A 16,506-nucleotide genomic window follows, 5' to 3' on the forward strand; every position below is an offset into this window, starting at 1 on the left:
TTGTTTTGGTTGAGAGAGAAAAATAGACTCTGCCGATGTAGGACGTTATTTCTGTCGCGCATGCGAGGCGTAACTTAGCAACGCTGTCATGATTTTGACAGCCGCTCTCGTCAAACAATGTTAGGCGCCACGGTGTGTTGCATTTGCTCATGCGCACTACATGTAATCGGTTAAAAACCGGTTTTAAAACTGGTTTTGTTCGTCTACAATCATGGACGGCGGTGTATCAAAGGAAACGCTATACATCGGCAGAGTCTCCTTCCTCCCCGCCTGAAAGAAGGGAGAGAAAGAGAAGAGAGACTCTGCTAGCAGGGAAAAAGAGCGGTACCTTGTCTTTCACTTTCAAAAGCTAAGAAAATATCAAAAAATATTTCCAAATACCAATTTACTGTTGCATTGCATTTTGCGTTATTTTCTATTTTTTGCATTAGTTGTTCTTGTCAAGCATAAATGAATGTAAACTTATTCGGTTTCAAAAACTTTTGTTGTTAACAAGATGAAAACTGGTAAAATTGAATTTTCAAAATCTAGTTAGCTTATATTTTCAAGCTTCTCGAAAAATAGTTTTTTAGACTTTTATGAATGAAATACGGTTCTTGTAAAAACAGAAAGCTTTTGATGTGGATAATTAACCAAACATCGTTATTAGTGTAAAAGAAGTAAAAGTAAGCTTGTGTATTTTGCTCACCTTTTTTTTACCAGTTTTCAAGTCTGTTTCATAGTCCTGATTTGTCCATAAAAGTTCGGAAATCTCCAAAATTTCACTAAACCTGATATTGTATTGGATTATTTGTAGTTATCTTTCTGAGTGTTCTGGCGCAAAGAAAACGATGTAGTGCATTTTGATTCGTTTTCAGTGCATGTTTTTTATTATGGGAGACATTATCTTAATATTAAATAAAAAAATTGAAGATTTTTTTCCGATTTTAATTTTATCTTCCACATTACATGACTTGCCTATCGGGAGCTCCGCTTTTAGGCAGTGCCTAAATATATTTATAACTAGATGCTAGATGAATAGTACGTCTTTCTGATAATTTTCTATTTTTTAAATTGTTGATAATAATGATTAAAGTAAGAGCTAACCGTCACAAAATGTCCGAAAACGTGACTGATATATTTTCAGTTATTCACGTGACGACAAAAGAAGAATACCAAACCAGACATACTATGAGTAAAGACAATATTTCTTTTACGCTGTTACGACAAGTCATTTCTATCTTGGTGGCGATCGTTCGCTTGTCAGTACTACCGTTCTATATGAGTCAGTTCTTGAAACTGTTAATCAATACAGCATCTTGGTCTCATAAAAAATAGATGACTAAATGTTTCGTAAATCCTTGAAACACACATTCTTTTAATAATAGGACGCTTTTGATATCTTAGAATTATTTATCCGCTAAGGTCAGCTGGTGGGAAAATTAGTCACGTGACAACGAAAGCGAACCTGAAAGAATCTAACAATAAGCCGTTTCTATCTTGGTGGCGAGGACAACAAACGATCGTTCGCTTGCTTCCACAGTTTTATATGAGTCAGTTCTTGAAACTGTTTATCAATACATATAAAAACTTGGTCCTATAAATGGCGAAATAAATGTTTTTTTAATCGTTGAAAAGAGCATACCAAACCAGCTTGAAAGATGTCATGGAAACACTGATTGACGCACACTAAAACCCTCCCGATCGTCTGAGGGAGACTACCAAACACGGCATATAGACAATGTGCATCACGCTTTAGTGATCCTTAAAGACTCTAGCTTCTAATTTTAAGGCCATTTCTATTTGGTGTCAAGGATAACTAACGATCGTTAGCTTGCGCTACAATTCTATTCGAAATGGTCGGTAAGTGAGGACATTATTAACCATTTTCTCTTTCCGTGTTCGATTTAATAAAATTAAATTTTATGTATTTCTATCTTAGATACAAAATGGCTTTAACTAACTAATATTTTTTTTAACTCGACACTGATCAGCGTTCGCTCTATACATACCTATATATGTTCTGAAGTTATCGCTCCTTTTTCCTCAGCCCTTTTCAACATGCTATATCGCTGCGTAAAAGTTTTTGCAAAAGGCATTGAAGACAATGTTCTTCCAATCAAAGTTAATCCGCATCAAAGGCTTATCACTAATTATAAACCTGTCTCACTACTCTCTCTCTCGTTTCTTTGGTGAGAAGGTAAAAGGTAAAGTAAAATACAGGAAAACGATGAAAACGTGGTCACGTTTACCGTTTGCGGGGAGAAAAAAAGTCATTCCAAGATCCAAGAATAGATGGAATGACTTGAGTTATTGCTCTCATCAAGAACACGGAGGTTCAGTTAGCGTTGAGATATTCAGTGTTTTTTGTAGTCGACAAAACCATTTCTGAAAGGCCTCGATTATTCCTGTTTAGCATAAACCTATTAGCATACTATCTGTCTTGGCATAACCTATCGCCTATCCATTATCGCCAATCTCCTTTGGCCCCGACAACCTTTTTTGAAAGAGGCATATATACGTTTGTGTAAAAGGAAATCTTTGGAAGTTTTAACATTCTAGAAAATATAGAACAGTATATGCTCATATTAATTCTTTACGTTGCAGACGGTCCAAAAGCTAAGGTAAGAAATATAAGTGGAAAATTTATCGCATCGCAACATTTTTCTAACCCAAAAACCACACAGAATCGATTAATTATACAGCTCTTTTGAAAATACGAGTCTCTAATACTTCATACCATCATTGATTATTTCAGTTGTTACTCCTTTTACTTGATTCATTTTTAGTTCCCACTGAAAAGTGGGATTTCCAAATGTAGAATACTGTAACATAATCCAAATTTGGATTTCCAAATTTCAGTTCGTTTCGCTAGCGTCAATATTATTCTAATTTTCAGATATTCAATGATCCCGTACATGGTCACATTGAAATGCCCGAACTGTGTGTCAAAATTATTGACACTCCACAGTTCCAGAGACTTCGGTACATAAAACAACTAGGTATGAATATTTCTGTAGCATACAATTATTTCAAAGAAGGTTGAAGGGGCAAACGACCGATCTAAAAGGTCTTCGCTGAATGGTGCAGGCATTGTTCAGGTATTCTTATCATCCCATAGTTCCTTACGGTCGTGCAATCGCCAATCACCGATCGCCATTCACGGTTGACTCCTTAATTTAACCTTTTTTGAAATAGCTGTATCTAACCCGCGAGTTTCAGCCCAGCGTAGTCTTCCTGAGCTCCAGAATTAAAAAAGTATTACTAAATTTTCGTGTTTTTTTTTTTTCATTTTCCTGTTATAGCCTCGCATGTAACCAAGATAATTTTGAATGAGTCCTACGAGAGACAATTCTTTTCCACTTTACCCGGCAAGGATAAGTGAATCGTAGTTTTTGATTAAAAACCCAACTGAAAATTGCAAACCGAGAAATGTTTACATTATACAGTTGTTTAAATCTCTGTATAGCATTTAATTTAGCCGGAACTGATAAGTAAAAATTTTTTGAGCGAAAAAAACCCAACTGCCAGAGTGAAAACAGAAATGTTTACACAGTATGGACATGCAATTGTCATTAAATCCAAGACAAAGCGACAGGTGACATACCTGATTTTCTCGGCTTCTCTAAGCATTATTAAGCAAGCACCGAGTCACCAGGGCAACTATGTTTTGAGAGAAAAAAGACTTTGATCATCTGCAATGCTATCACCCTGTGGAAAGAAAACGAAAGACTCACCTTTTACATAGAGTCACTGGATCACCTTCAAGTAAACGAGCTTTTCATCAAACGGAGCTTAAATGAGCCAAAACGCTGCTTCAGGGTTCGATAAAGTCATACCTTATATTTACAGATTTCAATGGATAGATTTATTCATTTTCGTTATTAAAAGGTGGATGTTACTTTGTTTATCCTGGCGCTGCTCACAACCGATTTGAACATTCTATTGGGTAAGAACATTTTTTTTCATTTTCTAAAAACCTTACCTTTCATGATACCAAGATATGACAAGATGAAAATATATTGTAAAAGTAGTGTTACACGAGACGACTTGCAACGGCGATTTTTCGCGCAACACAGTTGCGTTAAAAATTGACCTCATTACTATTTTTTGCGGCAACATGTTGCAGGTTTTTGAGCGAGCTTTAAAAAATCCTAACATTGTTGCCATCAATTTGGGTTGCCGTGCGAACCATGTTACACGAGGCCCACTACGCAACAATGTTGCGCTAAAAATCGTCTCAAAGATCAATGAAGCGCTCAGTTTTTGTTCTCCTCTTTGTCCTTCCTATTTGACCTTTTCTTCTTCTCCTACTCCGTTTTCTGTTACGACCTATTTTTCCAATACAGGACAGCCCACTTAGCTGGGCTTTTGGTTGAAAGTTTGAAGTCAAGGCAGGAAGATCTTGGTATAACCGATGAAGACGTGTTGTGTGTCAAGATAGCGGGACTATGCCATGACTTAGGTAGGATATGGCTTGCATGTTAACAGTAAAATACTATGCATTCCACACGTCTATTTATAGTGAATATCAGTGATAAGTTACTTTAAGTTTCAAGTTTATTAAAATTTAAAAATAAGGCCTATAGAGCTGTTGAATTGTGACGAATTTCCGAATCCAATTCAGTCAACCGATAAAATAAAGGGAAAAATGTTCTCAAATGATTCAACCTCGACCTGAAATAATTAGAAATTTGGACAACAAATACTGTTATAAAGAAAAAGTAAAAAAACACAAAAAACAACCTATATAGTAATTTCACTGTTTCGAGTAACCGTTCTGAGCGGGCAACAAAACATACTTTTTTCAGAGGTCCCAGTCAATAAGTGCTTCTATTATCATATCAAGTGTCAAAGAGAACGAAACAAACAATATATATAGCTCAATGTAGAGTCGTTTTCTGTAAGTAGTTGTTGAATTTCATGCTCTCCACGGTCAGCAAAGCAAGCCATCTTCGATAAAACTACTTTTTACTTATGAATGAATTTTTGCAAACGCGCGCGTGATGTTTTTCGTGGTCACGTGACTTCCGGTTTTGATATTTCCCGGTAAACAATGCATTATTTCCCTCTCAGACAACTCGCCGGAAAACAGTCGAATTTCTTCGCGTTCACGTGATACACTCTCGACCAATAGAAATTGAGGAAAATTGAGCTTTGACACTTGGTATGCAATAATATAAGTTAAGTAATTGAAAAATCAAAGACTCTTGGTATGTAACAGCAGTATGTTTGCAAACCAGTGGTCCTCGTCGGTAACACGCTGTATTCTCATAACAACTCCTTTGCCCGCCTTTGCTATGCTTTTTGTGATATTGTATTATGCTATTTTAGGTCATGGACCGTTTTCACACCTTTTTGATGCTTCTTTTGTTCGTAAATTTGTTGACGAAAATTGGAAGGTATGTAAATGAATGATTAAAGAATAATTGAATGAATAAAAAATAGGGAGAGGGAGGAAAAGATAGCGATTAATTTAAACTTGGAACAAGATAGTTCACTAACATGGCGTCCTACACTACCACCACCGAAAAAACTTCAAATTCTATAGCTATTTGATTTGAGATTTGCCAATCAATGACCATCCTCGGAAACCAAGGAGTAAAGTCTTGTCACTTGTTTCTCGCTCCCAGAAAGCGAGAAACGAGCGCCAGAGTGTGAGCGAGATAGATGCGACATAACTTTACCCCTGTGTTCCCGAGGATGATCAATGACTGGCGTCTACTTCCAACATTTTATTCTCAGCATGAGAAAGCCAGCTTGGCTATGGTTGACTTAATCTTCGAGAACCTGAAGGGAAAGGATCCTGAAAACTTTAAACTAAAGGAAAAAGATGTTTTCTTTATCAAGGAACTCATCGATGGCCCAACTGAAGAATCTAAAAAGGCAACTGAAGGATCTAAAAAGGTACTAGTTAATGTCATTGATTTTAGAGTTTTGTGTCTTTCTACCAAATTTTTCTCCCGAGGGTTGAAATGAGAAATAATAATAATAATCTATAGGGTCTATAACACTAATTGCTCTAAGCGCTTTACAACATTAAATTATTACTTTAAAAATAAGAAAGAGATGAGAAAACATTAAATACAGTAAAAGTGTCTGTTTATAAGCCGCGACATTTGAGAGAGAGAGAGAGATCAGAGCCGGGAGCTTAACACGTCTTCTTATTTATTTCTAGGACTGGCCTTATAAGGGAAGAGAAAAGGAGAAAGGTTTCCTTTATCAGGTAAGTGTGTGGATGTTTCACGAGGTCACAGGTTGTAGCAGTTTTCGTATGACAGTGAAAAAGTCGTTGCCGTATTCGTGCCTTGCAGCGACCCGTTGGAACCGTTGGAATGCAACATTTTAAGTGGTATTCCAACGTGTTTAACTTTGGTTATAAGCCATCGCAGTGTTTTCTAACATCCTGGCGTACGTAATAAAGTGCTTTCTGTTTTCGTTTTTCAATTTTTCAGTTCAGTCCCCACCAGTAAGAAAAAAATCCTTAAAACGGGCTAAATTAAAAAAATAACCACACAGAGCGAAAGAAGTGCTATTTCTCAATGATCGGGTAAAATTTCGAGGCTTTATTTCACGTTTCAATGATTTAATTGAAATTTTTGATGAATCCCATACATTTCCTTATAACATGACACCACAGAAACCAAGCTTGGGCTACCTGTGAGGAAAGGCGAGAGAAATACCGGCACGTGTCCTTTTTTCCCTCTCTTCTTTCGCAACACCGCAGACCGCCACGAAACGTGGGCTATTATGTAGTTGATGTACTAACGACCTTCTAATGTCGAACTTGCTTCTATTTTAAAGATTATTTCCAACAAGGAAAGTGGTATTGACGTGGATAAGTGGGACTATTTCGCACGAGATTGTTACCATCTTGGAATGAAAAGCACCTTTGATCACATGTAAGATATAATATTCCGAGTGCTAATCTTTCAAGGCGCAACTCCAACCGCTTTTTATTGCACAGCAAAATTGCGAGACAAGTTGCATTAAACATAACCGGGACCTCTTGAACAAAATTTAGGACGAAAAAACTTAGGCCATTACGAGAGAGCAAAAATCACAAACATCTAAGGTTTTTTCTCAGATATCTAGACTTCGTTGCTTGCTCCTGATTGGTTCAGGTTTGACTTAAGTTTGATCCCAATGTTTTCACACATGTCGCGATTGGTTTTTCAAGTGGTCCGGGTTAATGTGTCCGCACAGCCTCAGTAAGCAAAAAAATCGAAGTTTCGAATAGAGCCTAGAGTGCAAATAGACGTTATGGCAATGAAACAAAGAAAAATAAAGGCGTTGCGGCGTAAGAGAAAAAAATATAGTGAATCGCTTGAGGCTAAACCTGAATTAACGAGAAATATTTACGATTATGTTTCTTTAAAAGTCAGTAGAGTACAAACACTAAAAGTGTGCAACACTTTGCACTATCTAACAATAGAAAACAATAGGATTAGCATAATTTAGAAGTATTTAGTGGTATTTATAGTGTTTGCAATGTTATGCTTTTAATTAGGCGCTGCATAAAGATGGCACGAGCCATCCGAGTCGAAGAGGACAATAACAAGTGGCATATCTGTTTCCGTGACAAAGAGGTCCACAACATTTACGAGATGTTTCACGTAAGATCTATCCTTCACAGACGCGCTTATCAGCACAAGACATCCAACGCCGTAGAACTCATGTAAGTCATTCTAACTAAATCAGCTAAAAAAGACATGGAGGCAGAAAATCTACAGTTTAAGCATTTTTTTCGAGAATTAACTAACAATATTTGAAGAAATTGTTGAGCATAATACAAAAATTAAGCATTTTTTTCGTTTAAGTTTGGTTTTAACTTAGAAACGGATAGAATCGGAGTTGGAAACATTGTAAGTAAAAACCGCTTGTCATAAGCACAAGGCAAAAAAGTGAAATATTTCAAATCTGATGCGCTCCCGACTCCCTCCCCAGTAAAAACTAGGCTTTAAAGAACCGAAAATCGTTTTCAAATTTAGGATTTTGAAGACGTCGAGAGACGTCTTCCGAGCCACTTGAAAGAGTAACCATTTGCAGATTTAATTACTGTCTTTTCTATTGTGGAGCACTGTTTGCACTTTGAATATATTAAAAAAGGCAGCACTTTCTCCTCAGTTATTTTAAGACCCAAAGTGTTGGTCCCGGCCGGGACTCTAACCACGACCTCCCGCACGAAAGTCCGATGCTCAACCAACTGACTTGAGCCAACCGGTTGACTTGATTTTCAGTCTTGTTAGCAATCATGTAGCCGATTTGGCGTGTGATGTGGTATGGTTTGGTGTGTCGTAGGATTGAGCAATTTTTAGTCCACATGAGTAAGACTATGATGTTCTTGTCAAGACTCGATCTAATGTAGCTAATGAAGATGCTGCTGAAAGAGCAAGCAATGATGCCTTCCGTTTGCCATATCTTTTTGTTTAAAGGATAACTGATGCCTTAGTGAAAGCAGATCCGTATCTTCTATTCGAAGGAAAAGGCGGGTAAGAAAACTGAGCTGTGTGTCAACCAGTAGACGTATGTGGCACCAAAGGCCATTTAATCACACGGCCGGCGCCATGTTAATTTCCTGTGCTGAACCCCGTGTAGCCTAAGCTTAAAGCGGTTAGCTTACGGGGGAAATCTATTCCAGTCAACATGCTGCTGCGTGAGAGAAGTGGAAATGTCCATAGATGGGGTAGACGGCGTCAACCCGATATTTAAACCCCAACTAATAACGTAATTTCCAAGCCCTGCCGATACCGCATGAATGCACATTTGATTGCAACTAAATAAATGGCTGAATGGATTTAATTCCTCAAGATTTCCATCTCCAATGTAGAAACAAGCTGAAGATGTCTGAAGCGATACACGACATGGTGGCTTATACGAAGATAACAGACCGAGTGTATCATCAAATACTTCTTGCAAGTGATCCACAACTGCAAGAGGTCAGAACATCGAAGATAAAGCAAAACCAATAGACCTAATCGGCTAACGCCCAATTCAAACCTTCTGGGAATAGAAGCGTTTGTCTCTACGAATTCAACTCTGAAACCAAAATATTACGAATGAAACTTATTTCCAGAAGGTTTGAATTGGGTGGTAACAGACATAGCAACACGTTAGCCGATTAGGTCTATTGTCATCGCTAATCCCCACCGCAAAGTACAGCAGCAGCACAAGGGGGTCGAAATGAGAGCATGTGAAGCGCCTCTGACACCCGCTATAACACCATTTATCACCATTTATATTATCTATGTATGATCCCAGAGCACAGCTCTAACCAGTTTGAAACAGTTAAGGTTTATTTGAGAGAAGGGAGGGAAAACTCCTCGGAGTCAGAAAGAAAACCAACAACTAAGCTCACATGGGGCAACTGGGATTCGAACTCAGTGAGAGGTGAGCGTTTTACCACCACGCCATCCTGACGTCCCAGCAAAGTCTATTGCAAAGGCAATGAAAGCATGAAAAGCAAATAGAGACACAAACAGGGACTCATACAGGCAGCCCAGTAATAACCCGAACTTGGCTTTCAAGTGTTGCCAATAAAAACTGCTAGAGATACCAAGTAGTTTTGATTGGTGGCATCTAAGATTAAAATTTCGCCGACTAATCAAAGAACGAGGTCCCGTCATATCATTACACCAAGTGTAATCGCAGTCAGGTTCTCCTCCAAAAGGCACCGTTTTTTCACAAAGCATCGTGTGTATGTTCAAGTGACAGCTATAAACTTGTTAATGAAAGGACTGATTAGAATAGCTTGAAAGAGGTTATCCATTGTAAAATATTCTGCCCTAAAGTAAGAAAGAACAGGAAAGTTCACTCCATATTTTTCGGTTCACAGGCAAAGCAAATTCTGGAGAGGATAGAATGTAGAGAGCTGTACAGATCAATTCGGGAACACACTACCGAGGAAGATATTTCAGTAAGTTTTTGTTTTTAGGTGAAAATTTCATTCTGGAAGCAACGTTTATGGCTACTCATGAAAATATTTATGAATTAATCATGGTTCTGAAGCTTTCTCTTCTATGGTTCGTTGTTAATGTTGGCTGTGAGCATTCCTAGAAACCACGACGAACATTATTACATTATCACACTAGTTTTTAGCTAGTTATATCTTCGAACATTATCAATGACTTATTGTTAGCAAAATAACAAGAAACTCGAGAACCACCAACCGACACAAAACATCCGCGGGGACACTCCTATGTAAAAAGGGCGGGGATGATCGTTGGAAAAAATAGAAAGCGTGGGCGCGATCCTGGTTTAATAGGGACCTTAAGCTGCAGGACGGCAACGACGACGACGACGGCAACCATACAATAGCACTAATTGCACTATTCAATAGATACTCGTTGGAATGTAAGTACTATTGCAGCCTGTGTATAAATTTGGATGGAAAGTCTTGGGCAGAAAAAAAGTTATGACGCCGCTTGAAAATTCGATCCAAAATTTGAAGTATATGAAACATCGCGCTGTAGAAACATTAACATTAAATGGATTGCCTTGAAGTTTTCACATATCTATTTCCAAGTATTGCGGATGAGCCTTACGAAAAATCAGAATCAAATCTTAAAAACTCATTGAATAAATGTTTTTTTACTAATTGTCGTTGTAAAACTCAAATATGAGAGTTTTGCTAAAAATCATGTTTTTTTTGTGAAATTTCTACATCTTGTCCTATCCTGATTTTGGAGAAAACTTTTTTTAAAGTGAGGTGTACCTAAAGAGCTCACCTCGCCGGTCGACAACAACGCTCTCGGTCGTTCCACACGGTTAAGTTCGGGAGTATATTTGCATAACGACATCTTCAATGTCATTGTGTTTATGCAAATATTCTGCCGAACCAGTCCCGAAGTTAACATCGTGGAATGTCCGAGAGCGTTGTTGTCGACCGATATTGAATTAATTATTTCTAGCGGGATGAGCTCTTCATTTACACCTCACTTTAAAAAACGTTTTCTCCATACTTTGGATAGGACGAGCTGTAGAAATTTTACCACCACCTAGATAAAGCTCTGGTCTATTGATGTAGGAAGTTTAAAGAAAAAACTTGGAGCCGTTTTGAAGAAAACGGCGAAAATATGATTTTTAGCAAAACTCTCATTTTTGAGGCTTACGACGACAATTAGTAAAAAAACATTAATTCAATGAGTTTTAAAGATTTGATGCTGATTTTTCGTGAGGCTCATCCGCAATACTTGGAAATAGATATGTGAAAACTCCAAGGCAATCCATTTGATGGTTATGTTTCTGCAGCGCGATGTTTCATATACTTCAAATTTTGGATCGAATTTTCAAGCGGCGTCATAACTTTTTTTCTGCCCAAGACTTTCCATCCAAATTTATACACAGGCTGCAATAGTACTAGATGATAAGATACTGAAAAGTTCAGAAAAATCGTACCTGAGGATGAGGAGAAAAAACTCAAAAACTCAAAATAGTACTGTTTGATTTTCGGCCGTAATAGGCTAAACATTTAAAAAATCTTAAAATAAAACACACTGTTAGAATCTAGGATAATCCAAGCAGATTATATGAAAAATACAGTTAAATTGACGTAATAGTTTTGCGAAGGGAGCTAGAATAAAATTGTCCAAAATTCGCTCTGAATTAGTTTGGTTCCACCTTAAGGTCCCTAATTTTAGGCCTAAAAGATACCACTTTGAAACAGGCATATTAAGTATTAAGATAAATCATTTAAAACAAAAGTTTTCGAGACGTTCCATAAGCCAACAGCTTTTCCTTTTTCACTCCTAAAAGAGGGAGTGACTTACCACTTAAAAAAGATACTACGATCATCCGTGCCCTTCGTTATATGGGAGTACCCCCCCTCCGGGGACAAAGCAGCACTGAGGATCGTATGTTAGATAACTCTTGTAAATTACTACGTTTTATTCTTCTTGAAATAACGTCTTTAAATCAAATCAAATCACAACACATTCCGAAAACATAAAAAACCTAAATATTTGCTCTACCGAATTGACAATGTTTGTATTTTGGTCTAGTGTAAAGATGTCGATAAGGCGGATTTCCTTGAAAAGGCAAAGATGAGTGAAGTCAAGAAGGAAGACATTATACTTGACGTAAGATTTTGAAATGTAATACTGATTCAGTACACTAGGCCGCGCGGCAAGGTCACGGTAAATAATTGACAAAATCTATTGTTAGTAATATCATACGTATAGGGCCAATCGCTTGCCCGCATAACACTAATCACTCCTTATTATTGTAAGCTGCGCGGCAGCTGTAGGCGACACCACAAGCAGCCCGTTGAGTCCGCCAACATTTATCCACAGGTAGCCCAAGCTTGGCTTTTCTGTCAGTATATTACAGCAAATCTTTGTGGTTCCTGTGGTAAATCTAGCACAATAAGCCTTTTCATAGTTTAAGAATCGACTCCACTGCGCATGCAAATTTATCCCGAATTTCTCACTTTCTCTTGTCTAAAACCTTCTTTTGTTCTTAATTAAACAAAAGAAGGTGAGAAATTCGGGATAAAATCGCATGCGCAGTGGAATCGATTCTTAAACTATGAAAAGGCTTATAGACCAGTTTCGAGTTCCAAATTACCGCTGTGTTCCTTGATTACAGACTCATTTGCATAGGGTTAGCCTCGTATCAGTGTTTAAATATTCACAAATACCAACGGTAAAGTAAAGAATGCACAACTTCAACAATACAAAAACTTTGAAATTCCACGGACATTCACTGGAACACATGAATATTTTGCCAAAATGGAGGCTAACCATGAGCAACAGAGAACTCGAAACTGAAGTATTTAGCTTCGAAGCTGCCCCTTGTTTGTCGTCAGTCAATAAAAGGAAATCTTTACATCGGTTATCCTTGTTCGTTTTCAGAAAGTGAAATTTGATTATGGAAGGAAAAAGGAGGACCCTGTTAAAAATGTGTACTTTTACAAAAAGAAAACCCCAGATGAAGCCTTTATTTTTAATGAAGACAATAAGGTACATAAAGTAACAAGATTTGTTGTATTATTGCGCATGCCCCATTACCCCTGTTGCTCATCAGATTACATCCGCTCATCAGATTCGACTTAAGCTACGGACACACGATGCAACATTGCGAGCAATGTTGCATGCAATTGATGTTGCGAGCCATGACACACGACGCAATTCGTTGAATGCAACGTTGCTGAAGTAGAAAATTATTCTTGCGCGCAATGGTACATGCTCTTACGGTACACGCCAATTTCAAAAAACGTTGTCGGTGGATGAACTGAGATGGGCGATCTGAGGATAAACAGAATTTGTGTACTTTTCTGGCTAAAATATGAAAAATCACATTTCTAACTTGAAGATCATTCTTCGTATTCCAATCTAAAAGGAAACTACGTTGTTCGGCTTTGAATGTATCGCAATTTGTAGTTTCATTGTTATTTTTATCTCAAGGCATTTTAAGTCATGTAGTTGCACCCCAAGATTTCAAAAAAGGTTGTCGAAGAGAGCGGAGACTAGACGACAGACGATGTATCATATGAGCGATAGGTCATTCCAAGACCTAAGAATAGCTGAAATGACTGGTGTTTCTTAATATTCTTATCAAGAACACGGATACGGTCACAGGCACCCTAAACGTGGGTCCTGTTTCTGGTTAAGAAGGGAATCTATGAGAGTTATGATGAAGATATGACAATAAAATGTTTCACTCGACGATTTGTTTTAAGACTTGCTAGTGCCTGTGATTCGGTTAGTGTTCAGCTGTCCATTGAATCTGGACAAAGGCACCTTGATCTTGTTTTAGTTTTCATAAGCAGTAGGATCCATATAGGTCAAACGGTTTTTATAAGATAGGACCTGAACATACGTCGAACGGTTTTTATGAGATAGGAGCCGAACATACGTCGAACGGTTTTTATGAGATAGGAGCCGAACATACGTCGAACGGTTTTTTTGAGATAGGAGCCGAACATACGTCGAACGGTTTTTATGAGATAGGAACCAAACATACGCCGAACGGTTTTTATGAGATAGGAGCCGAACATACGTCGAACGGTTTTTATGAGATAGGAGCCGAACATACGTCGAACGGTTTTTTTGAGATAGGAGCCGAACATACGTCGAACGGTTTTTATGAGATAGGAGCCGAACATACGTCGAACGGTTTTTATAAGCAGTAGGACCCGAACACACGTTAAACGGTTTGAAATCGTAATATAATGAAGCTTTTTTTCTCTTTACATTTAAAAGGTTAGCTACATGTTGCCTAAAGCGTTCTTAGAATGGAAGATAAGGCTGTACCTTCGCAAGACTGAGCTGGACGAAAATAAAACAAAACAGTTGATAGAGTAAGTAATGAGGTAGATATCTTAGGAGGGTTTTCGTGTACAATTCGAAAGAAAATCAAAAGAAAATGCGGCCAATAAAGTGTATTAAAGTGTATTTCACGGGTTTTTGAAAACCACTCTATTGTACGTATTGTTTGACCCACTGAACGTAAATTACAACGATTCAATAAGACGTTTTCTTTTCTTTTTTTCCAGGGGATTTGGTGATTGGGTCAAGCTAAAGGTAAAGGACGTATTAATTAACTAACTGGCTGAGAATACGATGTGCTTTATAAGTAAGGCTTACCCAGTTCTTTGATATCCGATTTAAAAAAGCGCGTAAAAAGAAAAGAAAGAAAGAATAGTGAAAGTCGTTGCTGTTACACTACTCAGATATCTCCGCAACTTGTACCGCGACACGAAGAAATACATGATGCAAGGAATACTGCGAAGTGAAAAATTCCAAAAATTGTCTGGCAATTTTTTATCGCGCTGTCGCAATTGTTGGAAGCCAAGCGAGAAGAATCCAGTTGTACTTTTCGCATCAGTGCTTACTTAGTCTCCTTCGCAGTCGTCATTTGTTTCGATCCCAGATCTTCACGGACCCTTTTCACAAACTAGTGAAGAGGGCCGTGAGGATCTGTAACCGAAACAATGACGGCTTCGGAGCTCTCTCGCCCCCAAGTCCCACACGGCCTCTGACATATAGAGTAGAGACTAATCAATGCTACAACAGATTACGGGATATTACCTAGTGCCAGGATACTCATACCGGAACTTAGGCGTTTGAAACGATTTGTTATAACAGGCTCGATCGCGCGTAAATTACTTACTGCCCAGTCTTTTATAGTCGCATGTATGGCACAAAATGCTCAAAACATTTGTAACCCACTCTGCCCTAGTGTCAGTACATCTGCAAGGCATTCTTTTATCATGCAACCAAATTACAAGATAAGGGGCATTGCCTAGACTAACAACTTCTTATAACCTTTCTATACATTTTCATCAGGAACGTGCAGCCAGCAGCTCTGGTGCAGCGGGCAGGGAAGATGAGACTCCTGAGAAGAAACCCGAAGCGCATGATGGAGCACCGTCTAACCCCTAAGTTTGTTTTTGAAAGCCTTTAGTAACTAAAATAAAGCACCAAACGATTTGAGATCAGAATAGACTAACTTAGAGATAGCACGCGAACACATCCCTAACGCATGTGACTAGACTACACGTGATCAAGATCTGTGTGCATGTGACATGTCAGGTGACATTGATATGCACATGCGCCTGCATGAATAGACTATGATTAGAATAGACTAACTTAGAGATAGCACGTGATCACATCCCAAACGCATTACTAGACTACACGTGATCAAGATCTGAGTGCATGTGACTAGACTACACGTCATCAAGATCTGTATAACGAATATAAGCTATGGGGAATTTATCTTATTATGTTGTTAATTTTAATTCTAAGGTAACGTTGTCAGCATGTGAATTGTAGAGGTAGTGAACGTCAGAGTGTGTCGTATTCGCTATTCCGAGGTTGAGTAAGACTGGGTCGAGTTGGTATTGCAGTGCATTGTTGGGTTTTTTTAGATGACGAAATAGACGCCATCTTGGAAATATGTGCCCTAAAACAGCCCCACAATGCCCTGCAACGCCAACTCGACCCAGTTCTTTCCTTAACTAATGACTAATCTTAAACATTTGCCTCTGGCTAAGAAGACTCTCGGCAATGACACCTTGTATCACGACGAAAAAATAAAAATTATTAATTGATATTACTATTAATATTCGTTCGTTTTTAAACTGCAAGTAAGTTTAACACGTCTTGCTTATCGGGAAAACTTATACAATATATTAATAATAATAATAATAATAATAATAATAATAATAACAATAATAATGATATATTTAAAAAACGGTTGAAGCTGACTTTTGGATGCATTTGTCGTGACTGCCAGCTTTTAGGATATAGTATATTTTCACTGAGAGATATAAACGCTGCATCTCGAGCCAACATTTGCCTTCCCTGCTGAGCTTCACAGACAAACGTGGTTGACAGTTAAGTAAACCACCTGAGGCACTGAAGACAACAGTTGCTCAATTACTAGTAACATTATTCAGGCTTAACGTGTCAACTATAACTACATACATGAAAAGATTTCACTCCATGACTCTATTCCGAATGAGATACAGGGTAATTAACTGAAACATTGTTTTTTAGCATAATTATTTTGCTACGCTTTTTCTCC

At 38.0% G+C, this 16,506-nt stretch overlaps 1 protein-coding gene across 2 annotated transcripts; it reads left to right on the plus strand.

Annotated features, from left to right (window-relative positions):
* Positions 1 to 1,668: 1,668 nt before the first annotated feature.
* Positions 1,669 to 16,032, plus strand: LOC116297828 (deoxynucleoside triphosphate triphosphohydrolase SAMHD1). Of its 2 annotated transcripts, XM_031706135.2 has the most exons (18): positions 1,669 to 1,842; positions 2,587 to 2,603; positions 2,879 to 2,981; positions 3,871 to 3,928; positions 4,329 to 4,444; positions 5,314 to 5,381; positions 5,725 to 5,886; positions 6,158 to 6,205; positions 6,784 to 6,881; positions 7,490 to 7,657; positions 8,415 to 8,471; positions 8,810 to 8,918; positions 9,815 to 9,895; positions 11,979 to 12,056; positions 12,831 to 12,938; positions 14,181 to 14,278; positions 14,474 to 14,501; positions 15,267 to 16,032. In XM_031706135.2, exons 1-18 carry the CDS (start codon positions 1,836 to 1,838, stop codon positions 15,360 to 15,362), a joined length of 1,500 nt encoding a protein of 499 aa, XP_031561995.2. In that variant the 5' UTR covers positions 1,669 to 1,835; the 3' UTR covers positions 15,363 to 16,032. The 2 variants fall into 2 exon arrangements, with proteins under 2 accessions (XP_031561995.2, XP_031561996.2); XM_031706136.2 differs by lacking the exon at positions 12,831 to 12,938.
* Positions 16,033 to 16,506: the final 474 nt, after the last annotated feature.

The sequence above is a fragment of the Actinia tenebrosa genome, unplaced genomic scaffold (genome assembly GCF_029948245.1).
Source record: "Actinia tenebrosa isolate PJP-AT-01 unplaced genomic scaffold, QUT_ActTen_1.0 PGA_scaffold0__85_contigs__length_37466705, whole genome shotgun sequence".
NCBI lineage: Eukaryota > Metazoa > Cnidaria > Anthozoa > Actiniaria > Actiniidae > Actinia > Actinia tenebrosa.

Excerpts from the sequence above, each read along its gene's own strand:
- LOC116297828 (XM_031706135.2), top strand. Across the intron at positions 4,445-5,313 it reads GGGACTATGCCATGACTTAG|GTCATGGACCGTTTTCACAC; the intron begins GTAGGATATGGC and ends ATGCTATTTTAG. Across the intron at positions 14,279-14,473 it reads AAAACAAAACAGTTGATAGA|GGGATTTGGTGATTGGGTCA; the intron begins GTAAGTAATGAG and ends CTTTTTTTCCAG.